The 17,855-nt window shown below is 40.0% G+C and overlaps 1 protein-coding gene across 2 annotated transcripts in view; it reads right to left on the reverse strand.

Annotated features, from left to right (window-relative positions):
- Nucleotides 1-3,018: 3,018 nt before the first annotated feature.
- The window catches only part of lcor (ligand dependent nuclear receptor corepressor), a 77,592-nt gene continuing 62,755 nt past the window's right edge, over nucleotides 3,019-17,855 (reverse strand). For both annotated transcript variants that reach the window (XM_039613479.1, XM_039613480.1), the window contains 2 exons: nucleotides 13,162-13,252; nucleotides 3,019-5,577 (listed from right to left, as the gene is read on the reverse strand). In XM_039613479.1, the coding sequence (XP_039469413.1) occupies nucleotides 4,440-5,577; nucleotides 13,162-13,252 (1,229 nt within the window). In that variant the 3' untranslated portion in view covers nucleotides 3,019-4,439. The remainder of the gene's footprint in view (nucleotides 5,578-13,161; nucleotides 13,253-17,855) is intronic.

Below are 17,855 nucleotides of genomic sequence, written 5' to 3' on the forward strand. Positions count from 1 at the left end.
TAATAAGTGAGGTTACAGTAGTTGTTTTGTTTTTTGTTTTTTTGACATTTTTTACTCCTTTTTATAGCTTTGTCAGTCTTTCTCTCAGAAGAAAAAACACAAATTGAATTAAAACCGACCTGAAAAGCAAAGAGAAACTGATTAGCTTACATGAAGATGCAAAAAACAGTAAAAATAAATACATACATATTCATAAGATATAGCTTTTTTTCATTTTGAACATCGTTAAGGACATTTTCCTGTGCGTGCTGCGTTTTTTTGTTTCGTTTGGGAATACAGTGTCAAATGTTTAGGATTTTTTTTTTAAATCACAGCTCATAAAGGAAGGTTAACTTGTCCACCTGTCCCCCAATCTCCACTGCTGGGCCTCTGATTTCTCTGGGTTTGAGAAAGAAAAAGGACAAAAAGTACCCTGGTCAGGTTTCATCCTGGAGTTCTGTTACACTTGGAAACAAACATATGTATATTTAAAAAAACAGATTCCTTCTCAAACCAGGGTGGAACCAACCTGACTCACTGCCTCCAGGGTGAAACCAGATGACTGAATCTGTAAATGTTTTGAATTTTAGTAGGAAGAGGGTTTTACTCTCCCCATATAAGACCAACCTAAACCTGGGATAGCTGTATAATCCCCTATGCTATAAGGTTTTTTCGCAAATAAAAAAATACCTTAAAAGCGGTGGGTGGCAAGTATTGGTCAGTCAGACACTTGACGTGTCTTTTTTTGCAATGTGAAGGCGAAACAAAGAAGAAAAGCTTATAAAAGCAAAGAAACAGTGAAGGATACTGTATTTCCCGGAGTATCAACTACACCTTTGCCAAGCTCCCAGGTAAGGGATACATAAAAGTACGAGGCACGGAAAGGAGTTCTGAGAATGAGGTATAGCACTTGGTCTCTACTGACCAAGTTAACATGTTGTGTGTGAGCGCGTGCGTGCGTACACACGTCTACTAATTTAGTACAGGTAGTTAAGTCATGCGCCATTTTCCGACTGACAAATATTGCTGCCCATCCCACTGGCTCGATCCTGAGACATTTGCAGTATTGAAGGCTACTGAAAACGACTGCGTTTCCAATGACAGCAGCAGAAAGCAAAAGGAGAGAAAGCAACAGTCTGTTAAAAAAAATCAAGCTACAGCGGAATGTGTCTGCAGACCGCTGTTTGACGGATTCATGTCACTACATTCATTAACTTGAGTGTTTGTTATTTTGTCTAGAATATAAATAGATAGACACGGTCATAAGTGAGACTCGGTTGCAAGGAGGAGGACTTTTTCGGACAGGGGGAGCGGTTAACCACATGACTATAAACAATCAACAAAACCAAAGAGAAAAAGAAACAAAATAAATATATGTGTATATATAAATGGCATGCACCTCAGTAGATAAGTTCAGGCTGAAAATGGTACTTGTACTTTTAGAAAGCAATGACAAATACAGAGCCAAAGCCAGCTGTAACATAACAGGTTCAAGAAAGGTCGAGAGGAAAGTTTTGTACATGATTTAGTCACTTGAATAAATTAGACAGCAGATATTGTTTGGCCCTCAAGGAATTGCCTCTCTCAGGGGATCTCAGTCAAAGTGCCAATTGAGTTAATTTATGCAAACATGACGCCAATTACATAATGCATAAATGGGTTTTTGGGGTTTTTTTAAAAACGTATTACATGACCAGGGAGATTGGCGTGAGGGAACACAATGTGAGTTGTGTTTTGTTCCTACTTTCATTCACAGCTTTGGTGCCTTTTATCAAAGGCAGGTTCATAACAAGTGCTTTACTATCACCACTCAGGCTTTGATCCTGTTTTAACTATCAGATCAGTGCATTGTCCTTCGCTGGGTCCAACTTGATGCACGCGGCAACCTTTTAGACACTTCAAATGCTCAGCATTGGCAAAGTGTTGGACGCATTTCATGCATATTGATTCCTGGCTATATTGTTCCAGGATTACTACTTTTTGTTGTTGTTTTTTTTAGTTACTTCACTTAGCTTTGCATGCCTGGCAGTCACACAAAGTGGACAGCCAGTAACCCCAAGGGTGGGAGAAGATTGCAACAGGTAGTAAATGATTCTAATCATAATTAGATTGTGATTGATTCAAAACTTAACTGTGTTGGATTATTATTACGCTCAACATTAATATTCGGAATTGGCCCAAACCCATAATCAGCCAAAAATAGTGGTGCATGCCATTTGTTAAAAGAGAATAAACAAAATCAAATCAAATAAATAAAATGTACAATACATTTCAAAAGGAGTGAATCATCGTCATTTCATCTGAGCAGAGAGTTACAATTCTCATGTCAAAAATCTCACAGACTGGGTGAGCACCAGGCAGTGTCAGGAGCGAAGAGCGACATTTAGCGACGAAGGGGAGGGGAAAACAACGAGACAACACTACACAAAACTGAACTTGTTCAAGCTGTCAAACTTTTTTTTTCTTTTCTTTTTAAATTGTGGAGGTAATTGAGAGGAAAATAAGTAGTTTGGGTCCAAGCTGCACCTTTCAGAAACACTAAAGCTTTTTTTATGCCATCTCTCTGACCTCCTCATTGCCCCCTCTGTTGTATTCCTCGGAAAAGAGCTACACTGCATGCATAACCTTAAACTTTCTTCCTCCTTTGTTTTTCTTCTTGTGTTTAAAAAGTGCTATCTTAGAGGTTAAGCGCCATAAATCCACAAATCCAACATCAGTGTTCTGTTCTTTTCCAGTATTCCTTAAAGGTCTATCTGCTGCTATGGCACTGCCATATTATCCATATGGCCCTCCCAGAGTCAAAGCACTGGTGAGAAGCTTGCTGTGTCCTCTTTTCATCTACTATTAGGTCCAACAGGAAATTACCATATTTGTAATCCACATCTGTCTCAGTTACCCTGAGTTAAAAATGAGGAGAGAAAAAAAAACACCCAGAATCATGGATTGGCTTTTACATAGTCAGTCATAATAAGTTATAATATATTAAAATCTGCCTTTCCCCCACCTACCAACTACCCCTGCCCACTGCATATTACCCACCCACCACCCCAAACTGAACACCCCACAATAAATGCACATTGTTGTAGTAAACTGCCTTTAAAACCATCTTTGAAGTTTTAGGGAGAAGAATTTCTTTTAAAACTCATGTAAGTTGCTTCTGCTTGGTTTTGATTAGAAAAAGGAAAGAAAAAAAAAAACATCAGCAATATGGTGTCATTAGCTAAGAAGCCAAAATCCATTAGCTTAGGTCAACTAAAGCCTTTATAGGAACTGGATAATGAACTGGGTAGCAGCACAGTTTCACATTCTGATCCTAAAAGGCATTTGTCCAGTAACGATCTTCATGAGAGGGTGAGCTCACTTTAGTCACCATTTGCGGGTGGCTCCGGCTTTCCAGGATCAGCAGTGAGAGACTGATGGAGGTCCGTGAGGTAGCATTCCGCCTTAAAAAAACCCGCTGATCCATAAGCAGATCACCCCTTAAATTGTCCCTTGGCAAAAAAGAGGGTTAAAGAAGCCTCCTGCATCTGAATATGAATCAGCGTATGCAGGCGATGTGCACCTCTGACCCTTTGCAAAGTTGTGACTGGGCTTCAGAGACAGACCATAATAAGTGCATGATGCATGGGCAACAATGCCGAGGTAACCTGGTCTGTAAGCGCCAGACCCAAAATGTAGTGCAAAAGAAAGCAAAACAAATCAAACGAAAAGATGGAGGAAAAGAAGTCGATTATAGAAGTCAGTAGTGTCCACGAAACTCACAAACATGCATCCCTGAATGACTTTTGTGTCTTCTCGTTCATAAAAAGGATGGGTTATTCTTGCTTTTCGTCCGCACGGAAATTAGCAGAATATTTGAAGGAGGAAAGAAAAGGATTTTCAGTTAAAGCGTCATGGCTACCTGGCAATAAGAGACTGGGTTTGATTCCGAACCCTAACTGAGGAATATCAATGGTACGATTAAACCTTACAGTTGCAATTTTGAGCTAGTACTTGATGAGCGAGAGGGGAGTGATAAAGGGACCAATTTGTCACTTCTCCTAAGGAGTTAATTTTCAACCTTCCCCTTATTTTTTCCCCATCATTATCATATTAATCCAAAGCAGATTGCATTTATAAGCAGCAACGCTTCAGTGTATCATTCAGTTCATAAACGACGGGAGAGAATTTTTGGGGGTTGGGGATTATCAGCATGCGTAAATAATTGTCATTTACCTAATGTCTTTAGCTGCATTTGTTAAGCCCCTGGATAGAAAAGCTGAACAAATGCTTCTATAGCATCGCTCAAATGACACTAGTTAAGAACCATCCGATTAGTTGTGTCTCTCCAGTTTAAGAATCCTCCTCATATAATCCCTGCATTTGTGCTCACCCAGATACTGCAAAGTAAATTGGCACAAATAAAGCCCCATCCATTTTCAAATTACTTAAGTCAGTTGAGGTTTACATGTGTAAGTCGTTTAGTCGATCGGTTTGAAATCATCATCGATTTCTTCTTTTACATTGTCCTTGAGCTCGGCAGCTGCTAGCGATGCACCGTCGCCTCGTGGGGTTGCAGTGGGTGTGTTCTCCGACTCGTTGGGAAACTCCTGGCCTCCTGCTTCCATCTTCATCATCAGCTTGAGCTTCTTCTTTGGGGGGTTCTTCAGGGTCCCCATGCGCTCCTTGACCTTGTACTCCAGGGTGCTGTGTGGGATCCCATACATGTTCTGTGCCTTGGACACGCTCATCTTCCCGCTCATCACTACAGCTATGGCCTCCTCCAGAATCTCACTGTTGTACTGGCGATATCGGCCTCTCTTCTTCCTTGGCTGCTTGGAGCTTGGGTCCCCTTCTACGTCAGAGATGGAGTACGCTGGCCCAGAACTTGAGTGATCCAAGTCTGAGTTCCAATATTCAGCAGCCCCATCCAAGAGGCTCCCAAGGCTTCCTCCTCGGCGGTTCTGCTTTGGCAGAATGGCTCTTAGCTTCCGGCTCAGGGTGTTGTCCCCATGGCCACCACCCCCGACCCCCATGGCACCGTAGCCATAAAGCTCAGAGGAATGGGAATCCCAGGAAAGATCCATGCCCCGAACCTGGGGGATTTTCAGGTCAACAGGCGGAGAGTGGCCTTGGTCTCTCTTTCCTTCAACGTGATGATGTTGGGCCTTGGAAACCTGATTGTGGTGGTGATGATGAAGGGAACTCTTAAAGGAGAAGGCTCCGTGGTGGTTGTGGTGTTGATGCTCCAGGAATGTAGGCAGGTCTTTGAGGTCGGTCAAAGCTCCACTGGCCTGCTTCAGCTTCATTAGGCTTTCAAGGTGAGCCTTACTTCCCCAAAATGAAGAAGAACCCTTCTGGCCAAGCAAGGAATGGGACTGGCTATGACTGAGCAAGCCAGCTGACTCTAGATTAGACAATGAAAGAGCAGGAGGTTGACTCAGAAGGCGATGCTTCTGGCTGAGAAGCTCTTCCTTAATACGCAGTGAGCGGGCCAGTGGGGGCTTGAAGGAGTTAGAGTTGACATAGTTCTCCCTCATTCCATCCTGCAAACTTTTCTGCAGCAGCCCATCCTCCTCTTCCACCTCTGGCAGGGTATGATCTGCTTTGATTGAAAGTCTGGATGGAGAAAAAGAAGACGAGAACTTCAGGAACACAGTTCTTTATATAAGATCAAAGTTAATTTTAAGACAAGGGTAGATTTGAAACAATTGAGGTAATTACAAAAAAGAGAAAAGAGCAACAAACTGTAGCTTGCACTTATATGAACTCGTGCTTTAATACATACAGTATTGAGTGATTAATTAAAGCTGAAACTAACAAGCTAATAAAACAAATCTTTGACCTCTTTTATGCAACACGTTTTCTTTTTAAGCAGAACATTTACTGTTTCCCACATTATACTGAGCATCAATTAGCTATTTACAGTTACTGCAGCTGCATTTAATATAATGTAGCACAAGGATGCATGGCATTATGGTTTTTTCTTTGGTCTAAATAAATCTCAGTTGCTGCTTTTGATGTAACCCACTGCATGAAGGTGGTTTAATTTTGCTGTTACCAACAGAACTAAATTGTATTTATATTTATACAGCAATAACCAGTTGCCTTGGGAGTCTCTTCCTGAATGGTCAGATGCTAACTAACAGATGCCAGGGTTGGTAAATAGTTGTTGTGATGGGAGTCCTTGTTCTATTCATTATTATTCAAGTATTACTGCCAGCTGCAGTGAAGGTGGAGTAAGTCTGGACCACAGGGCAAGAGGTTCTCTAGAGGGGAAGTTGAATGATATCAAAGACTGTCACAACAGAAACAGGCTAAGCCTTCTGATAAACACGAGACAGGAAGGGCCGACTGGCCTGAACATGACTTCCAAAACTGTTTGAAATAAATGAAGAAATAATTAAAAATACTAAACATGCCAAAATGAGCTGCCCAATGTTTGGTTGGTTGTTAACATACCTGGACGGTGTGCCCAAATAAAGGATATGGCTGTGACTGCACTTCTTGAGTAGGAGGACACCAACAGATGCCAATGAATATCACAGATATCAGCCACAATCATTGGTTGTCATCAAACTTCAAAGTCAATATGAGAGCATTATCACTTAAAAGCACTATTTGTGGAATGCAAAGAATTGTCCAGATACATTTCAGGATAACCCCAATCCAAATGTTGTGTATCATATTCAGTGGTTCTCAGAGGTTTCTTAAAATGAAGTTTTCTCTTCCCTGTGTCCTGTGAGTACTTACTCATAGGTGGGTTTACTTTATCTTACAATGTAAAGCGCCTCAGGGCATCTCTTGTTGTCATTTGGCACTATGTAAATAAAAGTGAACTGAAATGAATTGAACTGGCCTTAAAGAAAGGAAATGAGTGTTGAGTTCATGCAACACTATGATGACATCTTACTCTGCCTCCTCTTTATTATTGTGGAAATGGTTTAACAATAATGGTTTTCAGCTAGCAAGCGGGGGTAGGATAAATATTTTTGAACTTTTGAAGAATGTTAAAAAATGATATTCAAATTAATAAATATCTGAAATGCTTTAGTAAATGGCCAAAACTTACTGCACGGTATTTTCTGAAGTGGGTTTCCAGAACTCTACATAGACCTGTTCATGTATATTATGTATATTCACCTCACTCTTGGATAAGTAAACTATTAAACTAAAGTTCACCACCTCTAGTGTAGAACCGCTGCAGTTAATGTTCCTTGATAAGTAACTATAGCAACAGTAAAAAAAAAAAAAAAAGGCTCTTTAACAACAGGAAATAGCCTGTCAAGCCAGACCAAATCTCTGAAACTGTCCTCAGCAGGAGTTTAAAGTCAGATTAGCACAGTGTGCTGTCTCCCGTTTGTGGAAACAATGGAGAGTTAACGAAAGACTTTGGAGTCCACGTTCTAATAAAGCGTTTTATTACAGTAAGCATGTAGTCATCAGGGAAATAATGGTGGATCTAAGGATTCAAAGACAGTGTATATTTTTAAAATTCAAAAGAGCAAAGAAATGTGCATGAAAGTGTGGGATCCCTGAAGAGACCGGCTGGAAGATCTGTTCAACATCTGGGTGTTTGATTTGTCCTTTCCAAGCAACCAAGCTCAGCAGGATTTTAAAGAAATACTGTGTCCTGCGGCCAATATTTAACTTTGTTAAATGTTTTTTTGTTCTCAGTAATTTAAGTGGATATATTGTTATTTGAAACCATTTCAAACTAAAAGACATATTCGTATACACTTTTGCAGCTCCCAAGTACCACGAGCAGCTGCCAGTGGTAGCAAAAGTATCATTTTGTGGAATGCTTGAATAAAAAAAATGGTACGCAAACATGGTCTGAAAATTATTGACATGAATTGCCAGTAAGCAGCAATGCATACCTGCAATGCGTATACTATCATGTTGACTGTTTTGAGAATTGTCTAGCTGTGTATAAAATGTTGTGTTACACTGGCAGGAAGTTCAGGATTGGTCTCCTGCTATAGCTAATATTACTGGAAGCCTCACTGGTAGTGAGGCTCATAGGCCTGGTGCCTCAGGACTTTTGAGACATTTCAATCCTTAGAAGGAAGACCTATCCTCATAGGCTTAAGGTGCTGTTTCTAACTGTGTTTTAATCGTGTTGTGCAAATACTTCACCAAGGTTTACCTGCTGGGCTATAGCCTTGGTTTGACAGCAGGAAATCTGTTGCTATGTTAGGGTAAGAAAAAAAGCATCTGAGTGTCTGTCAGTTTTCACCTAATATTTTTCTGTTATAGTAACCTTGATTGCAATATCATCCATGTCAGCAACAAACACAGATGATCAGACAGGAACCAAGACTATCGGAGAGTATTTGGGGTAAAATGAGGAAGCCATAAACTGAACATCACTACACATGCCCAAATTTAACATAACATCTCAGTGGAGCAGTAGATGCATTTACAGCCAAATCAAAAGGAGAGTCCTGGCACGGTGGATGCAAGGTTTCCCTGCTCGCATATGCTCTCTGAATCGAACCTGTTTTAATCCATATTTGACCCCCAGTACAGATCAAAGGTTTTCATGAAAATGACCACCGCAATTAGCATGAATTGTTTATTCCCTCCTGATGCACAACAAGTACGATAGCTTCTGATTCTTAACATGACCTCAAGGAAAATTATGTTCATCAATAGTTAACAGAATGCAACGCAAAGAAAGTTCACTGAAGACACTGACAAAGGCTGTTTTTCTGCAGGCCAAAGTCATGTTGATATTGCTATTGTAACACTGTGGGGTTGATGAAACAAATCTATATAAACTTACCATTAAACTGATGAGAGTTCATCAGAGTAAAATCAATAAGTGAAGAATAAAAGCGGAGAAATGTGGAGAAACTGAATATGGGCACAATCGGTCCTGTGCTCGGCTTTACAAAAAAAGTGTATTTTCTGTAAAATCAAGAATCTAACTGACTTTAATTCAACTGAATTCAGTTTTATTTATATAATCAAATCCCAACAGCAGTCACCTCAAGGCACTTTATATACAGAGAAAAATTATAACAATCAAACAACGCCCTTTGAGGAATCAAATGGCGACAGTGGGAAGGAAAAACTCCCTTTTAACAGGAAGAAAGCTTGAACAGAACCAGGATCAGGAAATGGCAAACATCTGCCATGAACAGATGGAGGTGTTGGAAGGGACAAAAAACACAGTTTAAAAGAGAGTCAGAGATTAATAATAACTAATAAATAAATTTATCATCAGAACGTCAGCGTAATAATTCATCCAGTTCAAGATCCATCGCAATTCTTGCCCGAAAATTGACAAATGTGACCTTTGTCCCATTAGGCTATCATTGTGGTGAAGTTCGATTTAATTCTGACCAACACTGCAGGAGGTGGAGTGATTCTTGTGAACTGTAGACAGAGAGATTATGCCTCGCCACAACATAAGCTTGTGAATCCTTTGCCTGGATGAATGGATAATATAGTACCGAATATAAACACAAACTCTTTTTATTGTCTACATGATTTAACATCTTTAACATGTGAGAGAGATTTGCTAGATTCTTGGTGAAAGAAACACACTTTCTTGACCATCTACATGTTGTAGCTGTGCACTGCCACCTGGGGGCAGTGTCAAAACATTTGGAACAACTGTGGGCTACTCTTGCGAATTAGCCTACAGATCAGTGTTTGTGGGCTGCTGTTAGTCCTTTAGCTTAGCCCCTGCCACGGAGAACACAGCAGTCATAACAGACAAAGAGCTTTTTGCAGTGGACTGAAACTGCGTGTTAAAAACAGTGCAAACTCCTTGCTTCGCTTCTCCTGCGTGCTTCTTTAAATTTCTGATTATTTTTTCACACTTCTTCTCCTTCCTGTTTAAACCTACTTTTCAACCAGTCAGCATTCTTCCTACACACAGCATCATCACTGTCAGCCTACACACCGTTGCTTTTTTGAAGTACTGCATGCAAGCACGTCTGTGTTGGTTGCACACCCAAAAATCCTGCGTAGCCAAAAAACCTACGCAAAACTGACACATACGTGGTTCCATAATTTACACTTAATGGTGGGGGGAGCAGTAAGACCCCAACACAGACACAGACCAGGAATCAATGACAACAGTTATGTCACAGAAGGGAGGAGGGCCTGCGGTGGATGTGGGTTGAAAAGTGGCTTGCAGATGTGCAGCAACTGTGGGCAGTTGATGAGTGGAAGGGTGTCAGCTAAGTGCCAGCCCAGGAAGAGTGGATCTGCCAGGCTTGAGGTTGAGCCTGACTCTGTGGCCTAGCTGAACTAACAGTATGGGAGCATCACACAGCTATACAGAGACAGAGCAACTTGCATTTGTACCCTTTCTCAGTCACTTTTTATTTATTTAAAAAAGGTGCTATTTAGTGATGACAGCCACATCGAGTATGCATAACAAGATAGAGTAGTGCAGTCATAACAAAATCTGATGACCTCTAATTTACCTGTTAACAGCTCCCCACTTTCAACCCAAAGTGAATACGGGTTCATAAACTGACAGATCTACTCTGCAGCTCCATTTCACGAAAATAATCTATTGTGAATGCATGCAGGATATACCGATGGTGCAAATACTGACTATACAAAACAGAGGAGAGATTATGCTTTTTATTTAGGTGTGTTTCATATAGTGGTGGAGGTCTATATTAAATATTGCTATAGGTCGAATAATGAGGCCAGTACAGTTTATTTACAAATAATCTCTATGATCCAAAAGCTCAGTTTGTCTCTCTAAAGTTCAGACAGTTTGGGGTTTTTTGGGCTCTGTGTCATGTCAGAGAAGAAATTCCCTAATATGCTGATCTCAGCCAGACAGCTTTCGCTGAGACCGCAGCAGTCCCAAGCATTTAATCTTCCAACCATCTGTTTGCAGCAGCAGCCAATCAGAAGCAAGCTGGCATCAAGGGGGAGGAGCTAAAATTTCTTATCTCACATAAGGTGAAATGAGAGCTCACTCCAAGGCTCATTATATCTGTCACACAGAGGCTGCTGCACCACAAACCTCCCTGTGATTACTTTGGTTGACAGCCGATTGCTGCAGTCGCTCATAGTTTGTATGGAAGATACTGACCTGTCTGGAAACACTCGCCACTTACCCTCGGAGCTGCAGTGAAACTTGAAAAATCACAATGGAAACCAGAAACATTTGCTTTAAAAGTAACTTTTTTTTTTATCACTGCAACCCACACATTTCAAAAGGTGCTGTTTCACTGCTGGTTGGTGAATAGCTTGTGGGTATTTGCACTAATTTCTATGCTGGAAATCAACAACTGGTCACAGAATCCGAATTTTTCCTTAGCACCTGGAGGTTGTCAGATGGTTGCCAACCAGTCTTTAGGCCTGGAGCCTAAAGCCACTTTAGCAGAGATAAAGAAAAAATATGGAGCTGTAATTGAGTTTAATAGGGTTATTTAAGTTAAATCAAGTATTCATTAATTAATAAGTATTTGGTAATCAATATGGTTGACAGCCATAAAAGAGACTGCCAAGTTTTGTCTGTGAAGTGTAGTGCAAAATGACAACACTGCTTTATTTCCTCCACCAGTGCTGTTTCAGGCAAATAACTGAGCTGCTTTGCTTAAATCAGGGGTGTCCAAAGTCCGGCCCGCGGGCCGCGTCCATTTTTAATTGGCCCTCAAGTAATTTTATAAATAGAATAGAAAATGGCCCGCACTTCAACTTTTGCTTGAGTGTATTGCACTTCTTAGTTTTAACACCAGGGGGCTCTACTGTTGATCAAGGCAGTTGCTCTACCAAAAAGGACAATCACAGAAGAAATTTACCCCAAGTTACCAAACATGGCAGAACCAAAGAAGCGAAAGGTAGAAAGTGAGTGCAGAAAATTTCAGACACGGTGGGAGAGTGAATATTTCTTCAAAGAATTCAAGGGGAAGTGTGTCTGTTTGATCTGCACTGAAACTGTGGCAGTTATGAAAGAGTATAATGTATGACGTCATTATGAAACCAAACATCAGGCCTATGCATCCTACACTGGTGCTGAGCGAGAGCAGAAATTAAAGCAGAGGGTAGCTCTCCTGCGGGGTCAGCAACAGTATTTTTTCGTGCTCAAATTGTCCAGGAAAAGGCTCCAATAGCAGCTATGAGGTCGCCCAACTCATCGCAAGACGTGGCAAGCCTTTTTCAGATGAGACCTCATAAAACGCTGCCTCGTTAAAGTCACCGAAATAATGTGCCCGAAAAAAGTGCAGGACTTCAACAACGTCAGCATGTCCAGAAATACAGTTGTTCGACGCACTGAAGACTCGTCAGCCAACATTAAACTGCAACTGTCTGATAAAGCTGTGCTTTTGATTTTTACTCCATCGCATGCGATGAGAGCACCGATGCCACAGACACCGCACAGCTGCTAATTTTTTTTTTGCGGGGAGTGGACAAGAGCACGAGCACTTTAGGTGAGTAAAAATATATTCCACAGTACCCGTGTGTTAATAAGCATGCATGCTTCAAATATCAATAATGCGCATCAATTCTGTCACTACCCTGCTTTTGCGCACCACTTTCTTATATGCGTTTTTCTTGTTAATGCACAGAGTACACACCGCTGTGCACAGCGCACGCACACGCAAAGTCAGCTGATCTCATCTGATGCAGATCTGCTCCTTGATCAAGTGACATTTGTCTGGATTTTTGGCACGAGTGGCGATCAGCACCGCGGCTGGATGGCCCGATTTACATACCCAGCGCAGCTGATACTCACCAGAATAATTCACTAAAATTATATGGACTCGTGTTATTAAGTCCAGTTCAGTCTGTTAATGTTTATAACGGTTTCAAACGAACGTTAACAGGTGTGTTGCTAAGCCTAAGAACTTAAATAACAAACTTGAAATGTACCCGTCCCATTTTCCCCTTTATTGTTTTTTCTCTGTGCTGTAAATCTTCTGTCCAAGAAGAAATCTGCTGCTGTTCTGAGAATGAGCTACCAAAGCTTTTTCTGAATAAATCAATAAAGATCCATTTATGGAAAGCTGTGATGAAGGCAGTTTTGTCTTTAATTATATTCAACAATATAACACATTTGACCACTTTTAAATGATTTTTCTAACTTTAATACGCTACAGTTAAGGTTATATACCTAATTTCTAGTAAGTGGCCCAGCCCCTCCTATATTTTTATGTATGTGGCCCTCAGTGAAAAAAGTTTGGACACCCCTGGCTTAAATAGACTAGTTTGCTTTCTTACCCTTTGAGCCCAGGTTTGGGGGTGAAGTTGGGCAAAGCTTTGGGGCTGCCTGCACTGTGGTTCTTCTTTGTGGAGAGGTCTAGGACGCCATCTGAGAATAAACAAAGAGGAGAGAAAAAAAAAAGATTAAACACAACAGAGTTCCAGTTCTATTCAATACACTGCTTTTCTTTGGAAAGCCAAAACATGTAAAGACATGTAACCCTTACTGTAAATGTCTGTATGTCTTTACAATTACATCTCCGAAGAAACGATTTCAAAGGGAGACAAGAGTGTTTTTTTATATTATTTTCTCTATTTCTGATTATTAATTTGTCTGTAATGCAAAACACAAAGTAAAAACAAAGAAACGAATCCACGTGTGACTGAAATTGAATCTATTAAGATCCCTACATACACTACCACCGAGCATTTGAAAATGTAAAAGCCAGGACAAATTTGTTACCTGCATATCAAAGCGTGATATTTTCAGACCTTGCACGATCCATTTTCTTTTAGTATACTATGCATTTATATTTTCTCCTCTTCAGTCCAGTTTGATTTTCACCAGACATGTTTAATGCCCTCCTATAGAAGGTTTTGGATTGCAATCAAGATTTGATTAACCTGAGCAGGAAGGCAGTTGCCATGACGACCATACCATATTCCAGAGTGAAAGTATAAACTCTGTTTGCTATACTGACAAATCCCCCATCATATATATATATATATGTATATGTATATATATATACATATACATATATATGTATATGTATATGAAACATCCGACATTATTTGGAAGGTTGGATGTGTTTTATATATGAGCCACTTCACACTGCATATCACGATTTTGCATTTTAAACATTCATACAATTTTCCATCACTGCTTGATCGATCGGCATCATGAATGTTAAAAGCTTTGGCATCTGCTTGTGTCTGTATATGAAACAACCTGTTTTTTCCCCAGTTTTTTTTAGTTAAATAGTAAAAAAAAAAAAAAAAAAAAAAAAAAGATGTTCTGTGTGCTTCAGAACAGGTGGAATCTGTGTGACACTTGCAGTGAAGTCCTGGAAATACTGTGGCTACATGCTGAGTGTGAAATCTCAGTTTATTTGTCAATATGTTTATTTGACACACACGTGGAGAAAAAACTGATCATCCTATGTAGTGACATAAAGTAAGCAGAAAAAAGTGTAAGCTGGCACATTCTGTTATTTTTTTATTTTCTTTTAAAGAAAATCTGTTCATTTTCAAAGCAGAAAATGGTAAAAATATGTAATTCTGATCCTTTTAATGACAAAGAAAGATTGATTATATGATTATATATATATATGTACACATATCCTTCCATCCATGCTCTGGGGGAGCCTTGTCAGGGTCGTGGGGGATCTGGAGCCTATCCCAGCTACCATAGGGTGAGAAACAGAACACACCCTGGAGAGGTCTCCAGTCTGTCGCAGGGCTAACACACAGAGACTGACAAACATTCACGCTCACATTCACACCTATGGGCAATTTACAGTTACCAATTAACCTAACCCCACGAACTGCATGTCTTTGGACTGTGGGAGGAAGCTGGAAAAGAAAGGCCTCGGCTACCCAATCACCGCGCCACCGTGCTACCCATATATAAAAAGAGTCCAGACTGACTGTGACAATTACAGTATGCACACATGCACACATACTGTAATACTCGCATATGCATATTCTATACGGCATACGCATGATAAGTTTTTAACAAGGAAGCAAACTCTGTACGTGTACACGTTTTGTCTCCTAAATTAATCTTTAAGAAAATGCACTGAAGTAAGAAAACGCCCAGGGATAACAACCATGATAAATTACACATAACAAGTTACACTAATGAGGTCCTTCTCCGAGCTAATGAACATTTTAATTATCATCGACCTCTACATTAGCATGCCTTGTTTTTACAGGATGCATTGATGGTGGTAATACGAGCTCCCCGTGTTGCTGTATTAAACTGTCATAAGAAAAAAAAAAGTTACCCCATCAACATGAATATTTATGCAGCAGTTCTAATCAGATTACGAACTGTTACTCGTAGGTTATGAAATTAACACCCGCCGAGTGTCTAATGCCGGGCAGATTTTTTTTGTCTGAGTGACTCTCAGAAGGTTGTCTAAATTAGTCGGGAATCAAAAAAAAAATGCTCCTGAGAATCTGTACTATTTTTTTAGTGTCAGATGGACAGAGCAGGGCTGGGGCTGAGAAATAGGAAGAGATTAAAACGACTCCGGTTACAAACCCTTCAGATTTCTCTTCTATGTTTGACCCTTAAATGCATTTAATAGTGATTACATTTATTTAAATTGTTACATTAACACTCTGGTCAAAAACAAAAGCTTCCAGTAAATTCAGTACAATAATGAATTTCTGACAAACCTTTAAGCGAATGCTAAATTATACTTAGGGTTGTTAAAAAAAGATATTCAGATATTTATTGATAAGTAAAAGTACTACTGAATTAAATACCCATTATCAGCAGTACTGATACCAACAGTGCTGTCTTCACTTCCTTCAGCTGACACCCAACCTCACACAGCACTGCTGGTGACAGACAGGCACACAGGCCCTGCCCTCACTAATAGCTGACAAGCAGCACAACTTGCGGAAGCATCTTAAAGACTGAGACAGCGGTCTTTATGAGACATTTCCCGGGGGCAGTAAAGCTCACATTTCAACAACACCGCTATCATAAATGTTAACCTGGGAGGTGTGCATTGTCCTGTTAGCAGTTTAACTATTAGCACCTGATCACCACATTAGGTGATACGATTTAGGTAGTGGATTGCACCCAATAATAAAACCATGATGTTAACGCTGGAGCAGTCCTGCCAGCCTGAAACAACAACGGGCAGCCTTGATTTAACAGGGTAACACAATTCTTTGAGTCTAAATAGTATTATGCCAGATTGTCAGACTGAAACTGAGAAAAGTCTGCCAGCAAGTAGACAGAGACAGTGCAGCATAATGTACCGACTCTATTTGATTAGCAATGACATATGTGCCAAGCCACCACAAGAACAGGAAATAAGCACTAGTATTTTTCTAAGATTTATTTAAAAGAATATGCCCCTTAACTTGATTCCCCCTATCAACAATGGTAGGGAGCGACAAATGTTTTCCTAGGTGTCCATACCGAGTTTGAAATTCTGGTATGATAGCAATCCTAATTACACATGTGCATGCTCACGATAAACATGGCCACAGTTTCAAATAACGCTGTCAGTGTATGTAAAAGTAAGCCAAAGACTGCGCTTAAGTTAAGATTGCTCTAAGACATTGTTTTTTGTATCATTACTAATATTATTATTATTATTTTTATTAGTAGTAGTAGTAGTAGTAGTATTAGCTCTTCATTAATGAAACCTTGATAAGGATAAGCGGAATATATTAATTAATATTAAGATATTTTGCTGAAGACTTTTGGTGCGTAATCAGCAGACGGGGTAAAAACATGTTCTGTGAACATGTAATGCTCTAATAGCGGCACAATTAGCTAGCACAGATATTAATGGATAAAATAATGATGCACCTTTAAATGAAAAGATGATTTTTCTCTGTAGAATTTATGGCTGCAGTGTGCTCCAGCTGACAATCAGCCATCACACAGATGTAACAAAACACTGATTAGTGAAGCAAATAAAATGCGTCTCTTTTTCTTCTCCGGAAATTACATTTGCTGTGTAACTGAAACGATTCCTGAGCCCACATTGAGTCAGAATCACTTTAAAAGGCGTTTCTTGTTTGTGCATGTGGGAGAGAGAGAGATAGCTCGTGACCACGAGGTGGATCTAAATGCCTACATCTCTTTGTTGTAAAAATTAAGTAAGCTTACTGTAAGCAGATTCTAAAAAAGCTGGTATTAAAGTGGATCATCGGTCACACTGTGAGGGTTGAGGCAGTGAGCTGTTGGTTCACCCCAGCAGCCTGCTCGGTGATCAAACCGCAGACACCCTGCTGGGTCAGTTTGATTAAACAGAGATTGAGCCCTGAGCTACAATTCCGGACTTGGTAAAGCGCTGCACGTGCAGGCTTGATTCGAAGCATGTCTTTCCAGAGATCACGGTCATGTTCAAGAGGAAAACAGTGTGCACGCTTTGAAAGTTGAAAATGGACAATTATGCGCAACCCGTGACGACGACTAAAAATGAATTGTATCGTCTGATGTGCAAGTCTGCTTCAAATGTTTGCTGTCAGTGTGAGAAATGAGAACATTAATCATGGACCTGAGCCAGGCAATCAACCCAGGGTGTGGTTAATACTTTGGGAAGATGAGAACAAACACTAAGTGTCATACTTATTAGTAAAAATTTGAAATGTGTTTTTACATATATTTTTCACATTTCCGCTCTATTTTCATTTTCTACATATCTACATTTTAATTATTTTAATAACAGCAGCCAACTCTAAATTTGAATTACCACTGCACTAATAAAGAATCATACATTAAAATTTTTGTTTAAACACTCTTGTCTGATTCTTTTTGTCGTCTGTGCAAACTGATATTAAATACAGAGCAGGAAGTATTTTTGCACAGCAGACCCGCCCTGCCTGTTTAAAACAAACACTGAGCTTGATTTGTGGTTTTCATATTTTTGGTTAGTAAAAGCCTAAAAAAAAAAAGCCCACATGTTGGTCAGAAACAAGTGTGTGTGTGTGTGTGTGTGTGTGTGTGTGTGTGTGTGTGT

The sequence above is a fragment of the Oreochromis aureus genome, linkage group 6, assembly GCF_013358895.1.
Source record: "Oreochromis aureus strain Israel breed Guangdong linkage group 6, ZZ_aureus, whole genome shotgun sequence".
In the NCBI taxonomy this organism is placed as follows: domain Eukaryota; kingdom Metazoa; phylum Chordata; class Actinopteri; order Cichliformes; family Cichlidae; genus Oreochromis; species Oreochromis aureus.